The following is a 22,398-nucleotide window of genomic DNA, read 5'->3' as shown; positions in this document are numbered from 1 at the left end:
TTTGGGGTGTACCCTCATTTAAAATTTCTGAAAAAAAGCAGTGTTGGCTACCTCGTCCTCCTCCACCGCCGCTTCCACCTACACCGCCCATAGGTGTGCGCAGCCTATTGCATTAGGGTGTGCACCCCAAAGTTTAAATACACATGCATGTGTTTGCCTACATGTACATGGCCCCGATACATTACTCTCCCTGCTGGCAAAGTGAAATAGAGCAGAGCAGGTCCGAGGGAGATCTTTCCCATCTCCTCACTGGCAAACAGAGCGATAATGCTAATGTGCCCTAGGTGATTAGGGTGTGCCCAGGTACACCTGGCACACCCTGTTTGCACGCCTATGACACCGCCACATCCACCACCACCTCAACCTCCCTCCTACTCCATATGGGCCTCGTCCTTCAGAGATGAAGAACATTGGTTTATTTTTCTGTTTTTTTTTGTTGTTTTAACTTATTTCCCTATCCACATTTGTTTGCAGAGCACTTGCCATGCTCTTAACTACGTTTTGCTGCCATTTGCAGCACTCTAGCCCTTTCCTTTGGTGTTTTAGAGCCATTTTAGTGCCTGAAAGTTCGGGTCCCCATTGACTTCAATGAGGTTCGGTGTCCGGGTAAAGTTCGGAAAAATTCCGGGACACGGACCAGATTTTTTTTCAAGTTCGGCCGAACCCGCCGAACACGGACATCCAGGTGTCCGCTCAACTCTATTCAGGATCTTAAATTGAATCCTATTAAAAACACATTTGGGGTTCCTAGATTATTACCTATTATATGCATTTGATAGTAATCTATTGGCAAATGGTTTTGAGGGTTCTGGGTTAAGCCATTCTGGATTCAAATATTATTAATGCCATTTAGTTGTTCCCAATGCCATTTTGCGCTAAAGGGCCGCCCTGCCATAGGACATGTATTTGGGGCGGTCTTTAAGTGTTAAACAGCAACTGTTTTTTCTTTTTGGGATAAGGGTTTAACATAAATACCGTATTTATCGGCGTATAACACACACTTTTCCCCCCTGAAAATAGGGGGCAAATTGTGTGTGTGTGTTATACGCCAATATTTTACCTGGCTGCTTCGGGGGGTGGGGGGTTGTGGCAGCATCGTTGCATTACACAAACCCGGGATCTCCTGTGTACTCGGGCTCGCAGTCACACACAGTCCCACCTCCTGGACCGCCTCTTAGGATAGACATCACATGTCCCAGCATTGGACCAGTGTTCTGTCTATCATAAGAACTGGCCAAGGAGGCGGGACTGTGTGTCCCGTAAACAGGAGATCTATCTGGGAACCATTTGACTAGCAATAGACACAGTCCCTCTCAGTTACCAGTTAAACAGGAGATCCCTCTGTGTAATTTGGCACAGATCAGGCTGCAAAGATGGGCAAATACAAGGCTGCATATGGGCACAAATCAGGCTGCAATGATGGGTAATGGCAAAGCTGCATATGGGCACATATCGGGGTGCAATGATGAGTAATGGCAAAGCTGCATATGGGCACAGATCAGGCTGCAATGATAGGCACAGATCAGGCTGCAATGATAGGCACAGATCAGGCTGCAATGATGGGCACAGATCAGGCTGCAATGATAGGCACAGATTAGGCTGCAATGATAGGCACAGATCAGGCTGCAATGCTGGGCACAGATCAGGCTGCTATGATAGGCACAGATCAGGCTACAATGATGGGCACAGATCAGGCTGCATATGGGCACATATCAGGCTGCAGTGATGGGTAAAGGCAAGGCTGCATATAGGCAAGTATCAGGCTGCATATGGGCACATATTAGGCTGCATATGAGCACAGATCAGGCTGAAATGATGGGCAAAGATCAAGCTGCATATGAGTACAGATCAGGCTGTATATTGGCACATTACAGGCTGCAATCATGGGCACAGATCAGGCTGCATATGGGCACATGCGATTCAATGATGGGCACAGATCAGGCTGCATATGGTCACAGATCAGGCAGTATATGGGCACAGATCAGGCTATATATGGGCACATTACAGGCTGCAATAATGGGCACCAATCAGGCTGCATATGGGCACTTATCAGGCTGCAATGATGGACACAGATCAGGCTGCATATGGGCATGGATCAGGCTGCAATGATGGCCACAGATCAGGCTGCAATGATGGTCATGGATCAGGCTGCAATGATGGGCAATGGTGAGGCTGCAGATGGGCACTGATAGGGCAGCATTGATGGGCACTGACCCTTATTATTCTTCAAAGTTCTTTATTTAAAATGTAAGTTTTTTCCTGAAGCTTCCCTCATAAAATTTAAGTGCATGTTATACCCCTGTGCATGTTATATGCCGATAAATACGGTAAATAAAAGCTTGCCATTGTAAGCACCCCTGTCAGTGGTAAATAGTTGTCTCAACCCTCAACTGACACTTTTGCTGGACAGAGTGGTCTTGAAAAATATCAAACTTACTGGTCAGATCACCAGGCGAAATAAAGGAAAAAAAGAAAACCAGTGCAGTCATCACATGATCTAGGAAGCTGTAATATATTACATTTATGTTTTGTGGTTTAATGTCTCTGGAATTGTTCACACTGTGCCCTTTCCTGGCAAAATTTCCCAGGCAACATCCCTTTTAGACATCTGCCATCGAAGCAGATGTCCACATTGGACATTTCCCCTATATTTGCTTCTACTGTAAAATTCTGGATTTTCTATCACATTTCTGTCTTTGTGACAATGTTCACCAGGACACATAGAGAGGATAAATCTCTACAGTGGAGACACAGATAGTAATTAAAACCATAATGGCCATACCTTTCTTGTGGACTACAGGAGTGCAAAAGTACATACAGAATCAGCCACAGTGGGCTAAAGTCTGCTGTAGACTGACGTCACAGAGCTGCTCCAGGCTCTGAAAGGATCCTGACCATTTTGTCGGGATCCACCCAGGTGTCTGATCCACAACTGGCTCAAACCCTCAGCATGAGGCTGAGAACCAGAACCAGCCATTCCTGCCCCTTCCACAGCCCAGTGTTCCAGTGAGCGCTGGAGGGGCAGAGCAGAGAGTGGTGACACCTCTCTCTGGTCAGAGTGAATGGAGAACTGAACGATCAGCAGTCATGTGATCTCTCAGTTCTCGGGTTGAGAGCCAGCGGGGAACAACTGCAGCATCACAGCAATGCTACAGCCATAATGGTGGGTATGTATGTTTGTTTTTTTCAATTCCCATACATCTCCTTTAACACTGACTCCATATGGGACAGAGCTCAGAAGAGAAAAGAACACTCTGAAAGCTTGCTCCAAACATTTATCACACCACTGAACAAATTCCTTAGTTATTTGGCTGGCGAGGATAAGTATTATTATTTCTTCCCTCTCTGTCTACTGTTGAAACATCTCAATAGTAGCAGGTTGACGCAACCAACACCCCAATCTCAGGAAAAACCTGCAGAGCTCAGAAAAAGTTAAGCAAAGCTCAGGCTGACTATAACTACTAAGGCAAAAACAGAATTTACTAGGGACACACGAGTTAAAGCAGGTTTTCTTCATACAATATAGTACCAAAAGTATTGGGACGCCTGCCTTTACACACACATGAACTTTAATGGCATCCCAGTCTTAGTCCATGGGGTTCAAAATTAGGTTGGCCCACCCTTTGCAGCTATAACAGCTTTAACTCTTCTGGGAAGGCTGTCCACAAGGTTTAGGAGTGTGTCTATGAGAATGTTTGACTCACTCATCCATATTTTTATGGACCTTGCTTTGTGCACTGGTCCAAATCATTTGGTGGAGGGGGGGGGGGGGATTATGGTGTGGGGTTGTTTTTTAGGGGTTGGGCTAAGTTCCAGTGAAGAGAACTCTTAAGATGTCAGCATACCAAGACATTTTGGACAATTTCATGCTCCCAACTTTGTGGGAACAGTTTGGAGATGGCCCCTTCCTGTTCCAACATGACTGCACACCAGTGCATAAACAAGGTCTATAAAGACATAAATGAGCAAGTTTGGGGTGGAGGAACTTGTCTGGCCTGCACAGAGTCCTGACCCCAACCCGATAGAACACTTTTGGGATGAATTAGAGCGGAGACTGCGAGCCAGGCCTTCTTGTTCAACATCAGTGCCTGACCTTACAAATGCGCTTCTGGAAGAATGATCAAACATTGCCATCGACACACTCCTAAACCTTGTGGACAGCCTTCCCAGAAGAGTTGAAGATATTATAGCTGCAAACGGTGGGTCAGCTCAATATTGAACCCTACGGACTAAGACTGGGATGCCATTTAAGTTCATGTGCGTGTAAAGACAGGCGTCCCAATACTTTTGGTAATATAGTGTAAGAGCTGCAGCACATAGTTCTACTTTTAAATATATGATATTTTTTTATTCTTCAGAGAAATCATTAACTAATTAAAACAACACATTTTCTTAATAACTTACAGGTGTACAGAAAAAGCTTGAACCATTCTCTAATTAAATTATCATCACATTTCAACAGTGTGTACATCATTTGTACAACAATTATGTCCTGTAGGTGATTGATAAATTACATCTTTCACATCAGAAAAGGGCAGATTATTCTTTCATGTGTTTGTTGTCAGTTATCAGCAACTTCAGAACAAGCAAGTCTTATCTCATTGTCTTTGAGTAAAAAAGGGGCGAGAAAAAGGCCTTAAATTGCTTATCTGTGTCTTAAAAGGGCACTAAACAATAAGTTCACTTTTCAGAAAAAAAATGTTAACTTAAATATATTATTTTTACTACTACTTTTTTTTAATATTAACTTAAATATATACATTTTTGCAGGTAAAAAAAATGTGCATTTATTGTTTTTTTTTTTTTTTTGAGCCTGTAAAGCATTGAACCGGTAAAATCAGCAGATCGCTGGTGCCATGCAGGTCTCCAGCAGATCTGCCAGTGTATCTGTGTGCCCATACATCCGGTACGGGAAGTACTATACAATCTGACAGGAAGAATCAATGAACTAGTGCAGCAAAGGATGTCAGGGCTTGTAGTTCATTCACACGCAGAGCTATGTGAATGAATGATTGACGCTCTGACCGCTACGGGAAACTTCTCCCTGTACTGCTGTCACAGGGGGGTGGATGACAGCGACTGCAGCATTGCAAACATGTTACATGTTCCACTCTAAAAATGGGTATCATGTTCCCAAACTTATCCTTTAAACCCTCTCTTATAACTTGTACCTATAGGTAAGCCTTTAACCACTTAAGCCCCAGAAGATTTTACCCCCTTCCTGACCAGGCCCTATTTTGCGATTTGGCACTGCGTGACTTTAACTGACAATTGCGCGGTCGTGGGACGCTGTACCTAAACAAAACTTACGTCCTTTTTTTCCTACAAACAGAGCTTTCTTTTGGTGGTATTTGATCACCTGTGCGATTTTTTGATCATGCGCTATAAACAAAAAAAGAGTGTAAATTTTGCAAAAAAAATGTAAAAATCAAAATTTTTTAACATTTTAGGCCAATTTGTTTTATGCTACCTATGTTTGGTAAAAAAAATTGCAAAAAGCGTATTTTGATTGGTTTGCGCATAAGTTATTGCGTTTACTAACTAAGGGAAAGATTTTTGTCATTTTTGTTGTTTTTTTTAACATGTAATGGCGGCAATCTGCGATTTTTTTTTTGCGGGACTGCGACATTGTGGCGGACAGATCGGACCCTTGACTGACATTTTTGACACTTTTGGGGTTACCAATGACATTATTACAGTAATCAGTGCTATAAATATGCACTGTTACTGTAAAAATGACACTGGCAGGGAAAGGGTTAACTTTATTGGAGGAGGGGTTAGGTGTGTCCCTAGGGGCGTGCTTCTAACTGTACAGGGATGTGGCTGTTTATGTAACTACAGAGAAATACGATCCTACATAGCAGGACCGTATGATCTCTGCACTTACACAGGGGAGAATGACAGGCGGCTTTGTTTACATTAGCCGTCTGCCTATCTCCCTCTGCAGCGGACGATTGCGGGTGGCCAGCGGGCATCGGGTTCGCGGGTCACACGCGCAGGGGGGTCTGTGAACGAGCGGGAGCGCGCCTCCGGCGGCGCGCGCTTCCCCCCTAGAGCCTCACAGGCTAGAGACTTAGTACTACCTGTGAGGGGCTGACTGCCGAAGTAAATATACTGACGGCAGTCGGCAAGTGGTTAATAAGGCTTACCTATAAGTACTCTAAATATCTCCTAAACTTGCACCGTTAAGGAGATATTTACTTCTAATTCAGCCGATGACATCATCAGCTCATGCGCTCTGAAGGAACGGCCACCCGTGCTGTTCCTTCAGAGCCCCGTGCTGGGAATGGCAGCTCGTGTGCGCATGCGCGGGAGTGATGCCATTGCGCCTCCGGCCAATCAGATGGCCGGAGGATACGAACCAGGAAGCAGGACGGCCAAACATGTCGGCCGTGTCACCAGCGAGCGGGGGGCACTGCGGGGCTTTTTTCTTAGTGAAGTATTTCAAAATGAGCTAGTATGAGATGCATACTAGATCATTATGCCTTTGTCTTACAGGGTTTTTTAATTTTTTTTTTTGAGGGGTTTACAATCTCTTTGAATCCCCAAAAAAATATGTATTTTTTTGCTGCTTATTAATTCTTGTGGTGGCTGCATTAGTTTTCTTCTTTCAGTTTTCCATTTTACCTGTTTAACCACCCACTAAATCTGTTATTTTCCAACTCCCTTTAACAGACCAAGCTATCCAGACAAAAGAGGAGTTAGAGGGTTCGGACAAACCATTTAACACTGACAGGGGTGCTTAAACTGTTGCTGTAACTGCTTTATCACTTGCAAACCCCCTTCCGCAATGTACTGTGGATGGACGTAGGCAAAGTGACGTACCCGTACACCGTTGCCTGCTTCCGAGTTTAGGGTGAACACATTCTTGAGTCCGTCAGCAATTCCCAGACAATGATTCTCAGCTGGGACCTGCTGATAGGTTGTGTCCAATTATAGTTCAGAGCCCTATGTTGACAATCAACACAGGGCTCTTTACAGAGGGAACAATGTTTTATAGCATAAAAAAAAAAAAAAGTATTATTTTTTCAAAATTATCTGTATGATTTTGTTTATATTGCAAAAAATAATAAAAAACCCAGTGGTGATCAAATATCACCAAAAGAAACTATTTGTGTGAACAAAAAGAAAAAGACTTAAAATTTTGTTTGGGTACAGCCTTGCATGACTGCAGAATTAGCAGGTAAAGTAGTGCAGTGCTGCTTAATAGCCAAAAATGGCCTGATCATGAAGGGGGTAAGACCTTCCGGGGCTTCAAGTGGTTAAAAAGTGTGAGCTGGAGTTCGACTTTAATTTGTCAGTCAAATCCATCTAAATCTGCTAATTTAACATTACCCTTTCCACAGATTGCCAGTGCTGCTGTCCAAGGGTGTCTCCTTTGTTCTCCTATTCAGCGTGAAGACACCCTAAGACAAGAAGTGTGTTACTGGTTCGACATTGAGGTGTAAATAGAGGAAAAAAGACATTTAGCGCAGCCTCCGCATTTAAGGATTGGTAAAGTGCAGAGAATAAAATATTTGTTTATGGGTTTAATACCACTTTAATGTGACCCTATTATTAAAATCTAATAAGAAGGGGGGTCGAGACTTTAAATGAGACATGTGACCCGGCCAATGGGATTAAAAAACATATTTATTGTTACAATGACAATAGCATAACATCCGATAAAAATACAAATTGAATTGTTGGTATAGAATTAACAGCACTGGAGATGTGAGCTGGTATGCATGTCCCAAATCGCACAATTGGTGCAATAAATCGAGTGTGGAGCTGAGAGTACATAAAGATATATGGCATCAGTAGGCTCGACGCGTTTCTGTGGGACATATTCCACTTCATCAGGAGAAAGTAATTGATGCGTATCTAAAGAGACATATGTGTCAAGAAGTACCAAAATTGATATAATGGAGAATTGGGAGGAAAAATTTGAATGGCCTAACTGAGCAGCTCAGATCTGGTGGTGCATGTGGACATGAACCCGCTGAACTCCTTATTACATGTCATTATATTGTCTGTCCTGCTGAGCTGGCTGTTTGCCTTTCTTACCCGGGAGCTGCGATGCTTGCCGGGACCCCTCCCCTTCCCCCTCCCCCGACAGGGCGCGGGTGTTTGGGCGGGTGTTTTCCCGCCGAGCATCGGCGCCACGCACTGCGCCCAATGCGTGACGTCATCCTTTGGCGCCGCAGCATTGGCTGCATTGTTCCATCCAGTGTGCTTTTAAGCACCCCATCGGGAGTGGGCTGCCATTGGTGCCTAACTACCGGTTGGAGTTGCTTGCCTCTGCACACATAAACGTGGCGTTGGGGGAACAGTGCGGGCTTGCTATGGACACCTCATGGTAATCCTCTTTCCAAACAGCTGGTTCCTATTCTTGCTTTCTCACTTGGATTTTTCATCCTCACCGCACACCTGTAAGTTACTTCATTTCTTCATATTTTCCCACACTTTCTTTCCACTCCCCCCCCCCTTTTTGGATTTTTATGGGCTTGCTTTTTCTCCCCTTTTTTTCTTTATTCCTTTCTTTCACTTTTTTCCTTTTCCTTTTATGCCCCCACACAGTCTTCAGCCACTTATGGTTTCACCATATTGGCACTGTTCACACCCTTAGCACCTTCTTACTCCAGCACTTCATTTGGGACATTGTTCCCATCCTTGGACACCAAGGCACTAACATACTGTGTTACATAACCAGTGTATACCTTTGATTTTCTCACAAGTACGAGACCCTCCTTTTTCCCAGCTGTACCATGTGTGTGCCCTATCTGCTAGCAATTGTATACCCCCACAGCTCCCGAGAGAGTCGCATTTCCAGCCGAGTTCAGCGGGTTCATGTCCACATGCACCACTAGATCAGTAAGTCCATTCAAATTTTTCCTCCCAATTCTCAATTATATTATATTCTCTATTATATCAATTTTGGTACTTCTTGACACATATGTCTCTTTAGATACACATCAATTACTTGCTCCTGATGAAGTGGAATATGTCCCACAGAAACGCGTCGAGCCTACTGATGCCATATATCTTTATGTACTCTCAGCTCCACACGATTTATTGCACCAATTGTGTGATTTGGGACATGCATACCAGCTCACATCTCCAGTGCTGTTAATTCTATACCAACAATTCAATTTGTATTTTTATCGGATGTTATGCTATTGTCATTGTAACAATAAAAATGTTTTTTAATCCCATTGGCCGGGTCACATGTCTCATTTAAAGTCTCGACCCCCCTTCTTATTACAATTAACAGGAATGGAGGTACTTGGTTTCATACCAAGTGCCTCATCTAAAGTCCCAACCTCCCCCCCTTCTTGCTATTATTAAAATCTAATTGTGATTAAAAGATCTCCCTGCAAAGAGCATAGTTATTACATTCCTCTTGCTTGCTGCCACTGTAATGAAAATAAGTTGCCAGATGAAGACTCTTTAGAAACCAAAATTTTCAGTGTTGATCTCCTGGATCCCCCACAGTGCTCCGTTATACGTCCTGCCCCCACACTACCTAACGTGTCTTGTAGTGACATAGGGGTTGGCATGGTGAACCACAAGCATTGGTTTCTTCAGCCGGTAAGTTTGGGACGTGCCCTACCTTACTACCGGGCAAAGTAGTTTTGCAGGTGTTGGCAGGAGGGGTCTTCCATAAATCACTTTGGGGGACCAGGAGTTCCACGCTCTTGGAAGAGTGTAACGCTCCGGCGTTTATTTGTGTGGTGTGGATTTGCAGCTGCGGAAGTTACACTCAGTAGTCATGTAGAGATGTGTTGAACTACCATATCCAACTCTCAAGACTCATCATTGCGCATCAGCCTGTCTCAGCAAGCACATACACAAACACAGACACTCATTAAAGATGTTCCTGGAGTGATATGTTTATATGTGAAAGTATAGAGGTGATACTGAGGGGACAGGCGTGGATAGTGATAGCAATGGTAAGAGGTAACAGATGGTGATAGTAAGCACTTAGGATAGCAATCATGTACAGGTAACAGGTGGTAGTGAAGAGCAGATGAAGTGTACAGGAGATGCTAGGCTAGTGCAGTGACAAGATGGTAATAGGCTCAAGAGCTTGCAATCTAAGTAGCGGTGCAGATGTTAGATGTAACAGTATAGTTCTTAGAGTAACAATAGTCTTTAGTAAGCAGAGTAGTAGTGAAAGTAGATTAGGAAGGTATTCCCCTGTGGGGTACTTATCACTGGTAGGTTTGTAAGGAGAGGGTTCCGGCGGTGAGGTAATGATCTTGTAGCGAGATACAAGATGTTGTAGCAAGTCTTCGGTCAATCCAGGTATTAGGGAATAGCTGGAGGATTCGGCAGCGTTAGGTAATGCTGTAGCAAGCGGTTTGCACAAACACATGTGAGTGAATGCCTGCGGTTGAAATAGCCGCTCAGAGCGGCACTCACTGATGAGGTCATGGAATTTAAAGGGACAGGTACTAGATGCGTTCCACCTATCTATATGGTGGAACATAATGTACAAATAATAGGCTGGAAGGGTACCGCAGGTACCAGGATCTTACAAAGAGGTGTCTATACACCATGGGCGTCCGCAGGTAGGGGCAAGGGGGGAAAATGCCCCCCCTGGAATCTCAACTTCCCCTTTCAAGTGGACCATCCTGTCTGGTCTGTTTAATAATCCTGTGTGTCTGTGTATGTGTTTTAAAAAAAATAAGCAGTCCTTTACCAGTTTTCAGAGGGCCGAACGGAGCTTGTGTGACCCGTCGGCTCTCTCCTCTCCCCGTCTGACAGCTGCCTGCAGTGGGCGGGTCCAAGGATTCATCAGTCATCACTAATGATAGTCGGAAGGGGAGGAGGAGGGGAGAGAGGCGGCGGGTCACGTGAGTGGCGAGTGGCACTCTAAAAACTTGTAAATATTAAACAGACTGTAGACAGGATATTAAACTTTAAATAAATCTACAGCAGCAGGAGGGGACGGGTGGGGAATGGGGGGGGGGGGGCACTGACACAGGAGCAGACAGGCAGGGAGCGAGGGGGGAGAGAGGACAGAGGAGGGCAGGAGGGCTGCCGATGACGGAGGCACGTAAGCTGACCACAGTGTCAGGGCTCAGCAGTCATGGTATACAGTGGTCAGTTTACAGAGGGGAGGACATAGCCAGGCAGGATCAGCCAGGTATTTTAGGTGATAGAAAGGGCCAAATTACACAGCAAAGCACTGTGCTGTATAACATGCTTTAAGGGAACAGGATCATTTTTTTTTTTTTTTTAGGTTAACAAATGCTTTAAGAATAAATGCTGCTGTTTGCTCTTTAAAAATAAGTAAAAAGTACTCAAAATAAGTAAAATGACTAAGCCCCTCCCCTTCATGACATTGTTGAAAAGAGGCGGCGCATGGGTGACCTTAAAATGTTGCCCCCCGCCCTGAAAAAAGTTCTGCGGATGTCCATGCTATACACTGTGTATTTTCTTTACACAGCACAATTTCAGCTAAAATATGCAGCTTTAGAAAAGAAATTGCTTACTTGGAGCGAGTGCAAAGTGATAACCCTCAGAGACTGGTGCCAACATCTGGTCAGCACAAGGAAGGCACATTCTCATCTGTTTCTTTTGCGATAATTACTACAATCACCTCTGATGTTTCTTGGAAAGGATGCTGAACAGTCAGATCCTTCAGAGATAGTATAGCCTTGGATAATCAGATTTCCTTAGTAGACTAAATGAATTTAACAAATCCCAACCAAATAATTACAAGTTTGTTCAGTTGACTTTATTTAGATATGTGGTGTGCAGTTTTTGTTACAAAATAAGATTTCCTAAATGGTGTAAAGTTAATATCATTTTTTTGTGATTTCAAAATATAATAATCGCTGCAAATGAAACATTTATTACTAAAATTCTCTTCAGGGCTTTCATCATTTTATTCCTTTTCTGTTATAAGGACGTGCCCCCTTTTTCTACCCTTTACTGTCCATTGTACCCTATCCCCTCTCCCCCTCCTCCCCCCCCCCTTTTTTTTTCTTTCCTTTCCCTCCACTTCTTCTTTCTCCTTCATATTTTGCTACTCTTTATTCCTCATTTTACTTTGTCTCATTTTAGGGTCCATAGGGGACATAGAGGTGGTTTTACTACTGGATACCCACATACAGTCTCTACCTCTTTTATATTATATTTGGGAACCCCATTGTTTTCTGTGTGCCTAGCCTATATTATCATACCCAGTATACATGTTGATTGTTTCCGAAATGAGGATTGCTGTCTCTCCTCTTTCTTTTTTTTTTATGTTCTGACTGAAATGTTCTGGTTGTTACTGGCTTTAACCACTTAAACCCCGGAAGATTTTACCCCCTTCCTGAACAGGGGGTATTTTGCGATTCGGCACTGCATGACTTTAACGGACAATTGCGCGGTCGTGCGACACTGTACCAAAATGACATTGATGTCTTTTTTTTTTCCACAAACAGAGCTTTCTTTTGGTGGTATTTGATCACCTGTGCGATTTTTCGATCATGCGCTATAAACAAAAAATAGCGACAATTCTGCAAAAATAACAATATTTTTCACATTTTTTTATATGAAATTCCCAAAAAAAAAATTTAAAAATCTAATTTTTTTTAACATTTTATGCCAATTTGTTTTGTGCTACATATGTTTGGTAAAAAAAATCGCAATAAGCGTATTTTGATTGGTTTGCGCAAAAGTTATTGCATTTACTAACTAAGGAAAAGATTTTTGTCATTTTTATTGTGTTTTTTTTTTAACGAGTAATGACGGCGATCTGCGATTTTTTTGCGGGACTGCGACATTGCGGCAGACAGATCGGACCCTTGACTGACATTTTTGACACTTTTGGGGTACCAGTGACATTACTACAGTAATCAGTGCTATACATATGCACTGTTACTGTAAAAAATGACACTGGCAGGGAAGGGGTTAACTTTATTGGAGAAGGAGGGGTTAAGTGTGTCCTCAGGGGCGTGTTTCTTATTGTGCAGGGATGTGGCTTTTCATGTAACAGCAGAGATCTACGATCCTACATAGCAGGACCGTTAGATCTCTACTGTTACACAAGGGAGAATGACAGGCGGCTTCGTTTACATTAGCTGCCTGCCTTTCTCCCTCTGTAACTGACGATTGCGAGTGACCGGCGGACATCGGGTCCGCCCGTTACACGCGTGGGGATCCCAGTGAGTGAGCGGGGGCGGGAGCACGCCTCCGGCGGCGCGCGCTCGCCCCCTATTGGCTCGCAGGCTAGTGACGTACCGGTACGTCACTTTGCCTGCACGGGGCTGACCGCCACAGTATATGTACTTGCGGCGGTCGGCAAGGGACATACTAAAACATTTAATGTGAAAATGGCTTAATGTAGCTTAATGTGTAATAAAGTGCCTAAACCATAATCAATTGCCCTGAAACTTTGCACAGACTAAGTTTTTAACTGTCCTAATATATCCTAGAAGTTTCATGTAGTTTGGTCTTCCAGGAGGCAAACTAGGGACATTAAGCTCTTTTTTTGGGGCGCTTAATGTGGCTTAACGTACAAAAAAGAGCTTAGATGTGAACCAATTTCCCCCAAACTTGGCACAAAAGAAGAGCCTATCAATTCCAACATATTCTGAAAATTTCAGATCATTTGGTAAATCACACCAAAAGTTATTCACATTAAGCTCTTTTTGTACAATACTAAAACGTTTAATGTCCTTAGCTTAATGTGAAAAGAGCTTAATGTACCAAAATGTGCCTAAACCTCAACCAATTGTCTTGAAACTTTGCACAGCCCAAGTTCTGCACTTCCCAAAGCTATCCTGGAGGTTTCATCGATTTTGGTCTCCCACACGGAAAACTGGGGACATTAAGCTCTTTTTTTGGGGAGCTTAATGTGGCTTAACGTACAAAAAAGAGCTTAGATGTGAACCAATTTCCCCCAAACTTGGCACAATAGAAGAGTTTATCAATTCCAACATATTCTGAAAATTTCAGATCATTTAGTAAATCACACCAAAAGTTATTCACATTAAGCTCTTTTTTGCAATCATAAAAACGCATGGCTTAATGTGAAAAGAGCTTAACGTACCAAAATGTGCCTAAACCTCAACCAATTGTCTTGAAACTTTGCACAGCCCAAGTTCTGCACTTCCCTAAGATGTCCTGGAGGTTTCATCGATTTTGGTCTCCCACGTGGAAAACTGGGAACATTAAGCTCTTTTTTTGGGGCGCTTAATGTGGCTTAACGTACAAAAAAGAGCTTATATGTGAACCAATTTCCCCCAAACTTGGCACAATAGAAGAGTCTATCAATTCCAACATATTCTGAAAATTTCAGATCATTTGGTAAATCACACCAAAAGTTATTCACATTAAGCTCTATTTTGCAATCATAAAAACGCATAGCTTAATGTGAAAAGAGCTTAACGTACCAAAATGTGCCTAAACCTCAACCAATTGTCTTGAAACTTTGCACAGCCCAAGTTCTGCACTTCCCTCGGCTATCCTGGAGGTTTCACCGATTTTGGTCTCCCACACGGAAAACTGGGGACATTAAGCTGTTTTTTTGGGGCGCTTAATGTGGCTTAACGTACAAAAAAGAGCTTAGAGGTGAACCAATTTCCCCCAAACTTGGCACAATGGAAGAGTCTATCTATTCCAACATATTCTGAAAATTTCAGATCATTTGGTAAATCTCCCCAAAAGTTATTCACATTAAGCTCTTTTTAGCAATCATAAAAACGCATGGCTTAATGTGAAAAGAGCTTAACGTACCAAAATGTGCCTAAACCTCAACCAATTGTCTTGAAACTTTGCACAGCCCAAGTTTTGCACTTCCCTAAGCTATCCTGGAGGTTTCATCGATTGTGGTCTCCCACACGGAAAACTGGGGACATTAAGCTCTTTTTTTGGGGAGCTTAATGTGGCTTAACGTACAAAAAAGAGCTTAGATGTAAACCAATTTCCCCCAAACTTGGCATAATAGAAGAGTCTATCAATTCCAACATATTCTGAAAATTTCAGATCATTTGGTAAATCACACCAAAAGTTATTCACATTAAGCTCTTTTTAGCAATCATAAAAACGCATGGCTTAATGTGAAAAGAGCTTAACGTACCAAAATGTGCCTAAACCTCAACCAATTGTCTTGAAACTTTGCACAGCCCAAGTTCTGCACTTCCCAAAGCTATCCTGGAGGTTTCATCGATTTTGGTCTCCCACACGGAAAACTGGTGACATTAAGCTCTTTTTTTGGGGCGCTTAATGTGGCTTAACGTACAAAAAAGAGCTTAGATGTGAACCAATTTCCACCAAATGATCTGAAATTTTCAGAATATGTTGGAATTGATAGACTCTTCTATTGTGCCAAGTTTGGGGGAAATTGGTTCACATCTAAGCTCTTTTTTGTACGTTAAGCCACATTAAGCTCCCCAAAAAAAGAGCTTAATGTCCCCAGTTTTCCACGTGGGAGACCAAAATCGATGAAACCTCCAGGAAAGCTTTGGGAAGTGCAGAACTTGGGCTGTGCAAAGTTTCAGGACAATTGGTTGAGGTTTAGGCACATTTTGGTACGTTAAGCTCTTTTCACATTAAGCCATGAGTTTTTATGATTGCTAAAAAGAGCTTAATGTGAATAACTTTTGGTGTGATTTACCAAATGATCTGAAATTTTCAGAATATGTTGGAATAGACAGACTCTTCTATTGTGCCAAGTTTGGGGGAAATTGGTTCACATCTAAGCTCTTTTTTGTACGTTAAGCCACATTAAGCTCCCCAAAAAAAGAGCTTAATGTCCCCAGTTTTCCACGTGGGAGACCAAAATCGATGAAACCTCCAGGATAGCTTAGGGAAGTGCAAAACTTGGGCTGTGCAAAGTTTCAAGACAATTGGTTGAGGTTTAGGTACATTTTGGTACATTAAGCTCTTTTCACATTAAGCTAAGGACATTAAATGTTTTAGTATTGTACAAAAAGAGCTTAATGTGAATAACTTTTGGTGTGATTTACCAAATGAGCTAAAATTTTCAGACTATCTTAGCATCAATAGAGTCTTCTATTGTGTGAAGTTTGGGGGAAATTGGTTAACATCTAAGCTCTTTTTTGTACATTAAGCCACATTAAGCTCCCCAAAAAACAAGCTTAATGTCCCTTGTTTGCCTCCTGGAAGACCAAACTACATGAAACTTCTAGGATATATTAGGAAAGTTAAAAACTTAGTCTGTGCAAAGTTTCAGGGCAATTGATTATGGTTTAGGCACTTTATTACACATTAAGCTACATTAAGCCATTTTCACATTAAATGTTTTAGTATGTCCCGGTCGGCAAGCAGTTAATATATATGACACGTATACCCGGGGTATGCAAATGTTTGCCCTCTTTGGAAATGTTTATACCCTAAGGTCTGTCATGGACATTGTTGTTTTGTACCTCAATCTTTTGGAAACTCAATTAAAGAGATTAAACATAATTATATTCCTTGCTATGTGTTGTCTGCCCATTGTAAATACAAAGTATATGTTGAGCACAGTGGTTAGCGCTTCCACCTAGTAGAACCAGGGTCATCAGTTTGAATTCGAACCATGGCACTATCTGCCTGGAGTTTGCATGTTCTTGCTTACATGGGTTTCCTCCAGGTACTCTGGTTTCTTCCCATACCCCAAAGACATGCTGGAAGGGTAATTGAACCTAGTATGTGTATGTGTGAATATAAGTTAGGGACCTTAGATTGTAAGCCCCTTGAGGGCAGGGACTGAGATGAATGTATATTAAAATTATGTAAATCGCTACGTTAATTGATTTCTGTAAGTACCTGTAATAAATATTATCAAATAAATAATATTCATAGATGAAAATTATTTAGAAAACAATCCTGTCTTATTGTTGCACACTCTTATGTCTAAAACAGGGCGCTGCATTGACTCAAAACTGAAATGTAATGGCGATAACGACTGTGGAGATAATTCAGATGAAAGAGGATGCCCAAAAAAAACAGGAAGGATCTTTGAACCCGTACCTGGAGCTCAGCTTATGGGAAATGGGTAACACAGCATATACAACCAATGATATCATAAATGGATTTATCAAAGAGAGACTGCTATAAACTATGGAAGATTCATTCACCATTAAACTTTTTATAGTCTATTGAACTGAAAGTGGTATAAAGAAAGCAAAACTCTTTTCCCTTTCTTCTAGCAATTTTGTGTGTACATACTTGTGGCGCATCTGTAAGATCTCAATAGTAGAGCCATAATGTAACTCCAGTGTGCAAAAAAATTGTCAAATGCAGAAGTAAAGGCAGAGAAGATGGCAGTGATGAAGTAGCACTGGGGAAAGAAAAGTTGTCAGAGTGGGGGCAAATATTTTGTGAATATTTTAGCACGGGCTTTAGCAACTCCCCACCTTCAATTCCACTAGAAGCAGTTCACACTGCGTACCTCTGAAGTTGTCCTTCTACCCACAGCTGGGTAAAAAGTCAACATCTCCCATACATTTTGAGGAGGGCCATGACTTATGACAGCTGAGGTACCTATCCAGTCCCAGAAGTTCAAACTGCTGATTCCAAGTAGCAGTTTCAGTGCATACACATCACTGCAAAAAAGCTTAGGCCTACTGTGCCGCAACTAGTAGCTCCATCCAGTTGACCAACCAGCACTGAAGGGTGCCTGGACTGTTGTAGATGAAGAGCAACCCCCCTGTTATATATATAACCTTTTTTGTTTATTCAGATCTCAAAAGCCTTTTAGGCTTGTGAGCGGGGATTAATGCGCCTTAGTGAGGGCACTGTGGGACATCGCTCGCTAAAGCCTACAGGAGCCATAGTCGTGTGAATTCAGCATTAAGATGGCACGCCAAATTTATAAAAGAGCTGGACAACTTGCATAGTTTACACTTTGTAATCTGTAGTGATATTTCTTACACTGTTGACACTAATCCACTACGGACAAAAGGTATGTATGTATCACCTGTCCTCATTTCTGAGTGACAATGTTCTGTATGTTACTTTAGGATACAGGAAACATACTTCTCCATAGCTCCATGCTTGTTCTCCTACTGGGGTCTCACTTCATCTTCCACCATTACTCCAGGCTAGGTCCCTAGGTACTCTGTGCCACAAAATTTGTCCAAACAGGAGGGGAATCAGTTAGTAGTGCAGGGGCCAAGCATTACGCCCCTTCACTACCTGAGTATCCATCACCCCGGCCATGTCACCCATTTCCTGGCTAGTTATTTGGCATATGACACAAATATTGTAGCCATTCGCAATGGCAATATAGCCCTCTTAGGACAGCTTCTCTGCGTGTTAGACATTTGCAATGTATCTTCTGTAATCTCCCAGCCCCATGTTGTAAGCCCTGTTCTTTTGATACACTATACATGCACCCCTTTAGAGATTTCAATCCAGGCAGAATAGACGAACAACAAAAATCTTTACTACAGTAGTTAGATGAGATATTTGAGCAGTACTTGATAGCATCTTCAACACAATCATAGCAAAGTTCTCTACTGCCCCTGAATAGTGCCCTATGAAGTGTTTAGGTAGTAAGTCTATAAAGAAGTCTTTTTCAAATGCAAGTCCAAAAAATTGGCAGAGATCCACACGAGGTAGCAATAATTCATAAGAAATGTCCAGCATTAGCTAGCTCAAGTCCATGTAAGTCTCTAGACTTCTCTCTGAACCACAACTGGGCTGCCCCCAAAGTAGTGGTACATACTGACAGCCTAATTGAAGGTGGTACAGGAGGTGTAGCGCCCCAAGTGGCACAGGTTACAAGCTGAATGCAAGTGGGTAAATCCGAAGGGTTCCAGGAGCGTGCTGGAAGAACTGGAGGCACATTAGGGTGGAAGTCTCTAAAGAGCTCCGGGGGAGCTAGGCAACCTTGTGCATTGGTAAGTCCAGGCAGAGGGTCAAACACTGGAAGGCAATCCAAGGGTAAGTCTTTGGTAGAGGAGACAGAAACTGACCGAAGTCTTGGGCTGGAGAGAGTAGCAGGATCTGTAGTGAAAGCTATGGTCATGCACAGGAGACTGACAGAATAATAGAGGGAAGTCCTTGAAGCAAGCCGGGGTCATACAAGATAGGTAAACAGGAGCGAGGTTGGTGGAGGAAGCCAAAGAGTCAAACCAGGAGGAAGAGATCAAGCAGAGTCAGGAGCAAGCCGGGTCACAACAGGAGATCAAATAGCAGAATACAGGAGGCACAGGAACACAGGGAAGCTGATGATAATCCAACAATGAGTAGTATCCCACAACCGCCTTTTATAGGCCAACATATGCCCATTCACGCCGTTGCGTAACTGTGTTCGCCAGGGCATGAAGGGATGCACCGGATGTGACAAGAGCACCCATTAGTACTATGTTGCCAGTTCTCCTATGGCCATTTCCCTGACAATAATAGCTACATTTTGGCAGTCTTTCCCCTATCCAACCTCCTCAGGACACTAATGAGTCTATATATATATATATATATATATATATATATATATATACACACACACTATATAACCATAAGTATTGAAACGCCTGCCTTTACACACACATTTAATGGCATCCCAGTCTTAGTCCGTAGGGTTCAATATTGAGTTGACCCACCCTTTGCAGCTATAACGGCTTGAACTCTTCTGGGAAAGCTGTCCTCAAGGTTTAGGAGTGTGTCTTTGGGAATGTTTGACCGTTCTTGCAGAAGCGCATTTGTGAGGTCAGGCACTGGAGTTGGACAAGCAGGCCTGGCTCGCAGTCTTAGCTCTAATTCATCCCAAAAGTGTTCTATTGGGTTGAGGTCAGGACTCTGTGCAGGCCAGTGAAGTTCCTCCACCCCAAGCTCGCTCATCCATGTCTTTATGGACCTTGCTTTGTGCACTGGTCCAAATCAAATAGTAGAGGGGGGATTATCGTGTGGGGTTGTTTTTCAGGGGATGGGCTTCGCCTCTTAGTTCTAGTGAAGGAAACTCTTAAGGTGTCAGCATACCAAGACATTTTGGACAATATCATGCTCCCAACTTTGTGGGAACATTTTGGGGATGTCCCCTTCCTGTCAGGCACATGATGTGGATGAGAAGGCCTGGCTTGCAGTCTCTGCTCTAATTCATTCCAAGGCCAGGACTCTGTGCAGGCCAGTCAAGTTTCTCCATGCCAAACTCGCTCATTTAAGTCTTCATGATCCTTGTTTGTGCACTGGTTGCACAGTCATGTTGGAACAGGAAGGGCCCATTCCTAAACTGTTCCCACAAAGTTGGGAGCATGAAATTGTCCAAAATGTCTTTGTATGCTGACGCCTTAAGAGTTCCCTTCACTGGAACTAAGAGACCAAGTCTAACCCCTGAAAAACAACCCCACACCATAATTCCCCCTCCACCAAATGGTTTGGACCAGTGCACAAAGCAAGTTGAGTTACCATAATCTTCCTCCAACCAGCACTAAATTATTTGTTTAAAAATGGATCTACAACTAATACATAAAATAATATAAGATCAGTTGTATTCAGCATTGAATTCATTATACTTTGGTAATTTTCTTTCTTTTTTTTCTAGATATAATTACCTCTCCGGTGAGAGCGCAGGGGAAATTTTCGACAACTCGTTCTATGGTGGACAGCGTAAAATAATTTATGGAAATGAAACGGGGCCAAACCGGAAAGGCTATAGGCTTGCATTCAACCTGGAAAGTTTCCAGTTCCAGGTAAAATCTACATGTTCTAAAATAGTCAGTCCAGCCTATACTGATGTTTCAATTATAAGTCTAAACAAATAGTTTGAATCACCCACTGGCTATATATATGAGCTATTAGAGGCAGCATGTGGTCTCCAGGTAAACTGTACAGACCACCGACATGAGAAACTAGAGATGGTTTCATGCTTCATATGTTGGCAGGTGCTTCATATGTTGGCAGGTCCAGTGCCCCTTTAAGTTTTTTCCCCCCTTTTGCTATGTCATAGATGAGGTTAGTACCCATATAAATCCCAATGGTGATTAGGGTCCAGTCAGTCAGGGTATGGGAGTAGGACAGCCCAGAGCTGAAAAGATGTAGTCCTACACTGTGCTAAGCTAAAGGACCCTCTGCAGGGCTGGACTCCCAGGAGAAGTGGCACAGAACATGTGGGGAGTAGCTGGAGTCCCCTCATCAGCCCTAACCTGCTACTGCAGGTCCTGTAGTGTGGTGTATGGCCCTGGGGGCCTGTGACAGTGTCTTCTAATGTAGATGGCCCTTGTCACTCTTGGTCCCCATCTGTGGGTCCTGTGACTCAGTGGTGGATAAGGATGAGGAATTTAGTATACCCCAGGAAAGTGATCCCAACTCTATGGTGCTCCCAAGGAGAAAGATAAATAAGAAGATGGCTAAAATATGTGAGCTGTGCTCTGCACTTAAAATACTGCAACGGAATGTTTATTGATGCTAGTGGCTTTCTGCGTCAAAGTTCTGTCAGTATGTCGAATGTGATATGTCATGGGAGAAATGGGAGGTTGCAGTAAAGGGCTGAAAATTCATCTGAGTGTGGATATTCCTCATTTCATTTGTTAGGCCTCAGACCTGGGAACGTCTGAGCAGGCCTCTGGCTAGGAGAAATGTGTCCAAGATGGTGACTTTAAAGACAGGTATGTGGGTTCTCTATTCAAGAAGAATTGGGGCTGGACTTGTAGAGTTTGGCGCCAACACCTGCCCAATCCAGGTCCACTACACATGGGTCTTCTCATAGGTGTCATGGATCAAGGGTCTTCTTACTTCACTCAGCATCCCCTGCAGCCCCTAACCCTACATTTGTTTAATGAACATAGCTATAAAGGTCCACAGATATAAAAAAAAAAATTATATAATGGTTATCTCAGTTTGTAAATTTCAAAGCTTGGTGGTGCCCTGTTTAACCCTGCCGCCTTAGGCAATTGGCCACAAATACAATTATGGTAAATACAGTCTGGGTGACCATAGCCAATTAAAAATAGTAAGCATCCCTATGCCTGCATCTGTACATTTAACCACATCTACTTAGCTAAAACAGGGCCTTTTTGTTCCACTTGTACATGCTGAGATGTCCTGATGTGTCAGTTTGATCCCACATCTAGCCAAGGCTAAGCTAGTTACCAAGTATTAAATATTTACACGCAGATTTTTTAGTGTACTTTAATTATTTATATGGAAGTATATTACTATACTTTAAATAGATTCCAATGGTATAATGTGAAACAGCTGGAGAAGAGACAAACAATGCTGCTGATCTGGAAACCACAGTAGAGAGACCTATTTTTATGTCCAATCTTCTCTAGTTTTTTTTTTATTTACATTTTTGTCATTTTTTTGTTAAAAATGATTAACCACTTCAGCTTTCCTACATTAATACCCCTTATAGACCAGTGCAACTTTTGCAATTCCACTATTGGCCTGTTTACTTAGCAATAACTCTGTCATGACCTTAAGATACAACGTAATATTTTGGTTGTTTTTTTGGGAACAAATGTTTTGTTCGGC

General features: G+C 42.7%; 1 protein-coding gene across 1 annotated transcript in view; it reads left to right on the top strand.

Annotated features, from left to right (window-relative positions):
• Nucleotides 1–22,398, top strand: part of C6 (complement C6) — a 164,518-nt gene that overhangs the window by 44,930 nt on the left and 97,190 nt on the right. The window contains exons 5-6 of the mRNA XM_082261715.1: nt 16,846–16,978; nt 20,468–20,615. Of these exons, the coding sequence (XP_082117841.1) occupies nt 16,846–16,978; nt 20,468–20,615 (281 nt within the window). The remainder of the gene's footprint in view (nt 1–16,845; nt 16,979–20,467; nt 20,616–22,398) is intronic.

This window comes from Pelophylax lessonae (assembly GCF_965119305.1).
Source record: "Pelophylax lessonae genome assembly, chromosome: 1".
NCBI classification, from domain to species: domain Eukaryota; kingdom Metazoa; phylum Chordata; class Amphibia; order Anura; family Ranidae; genus Pelophylax; species Pelophylax lessonae.
This window is presented reverse-complemented; position numbering and strand designations above follow the sequence as displayed.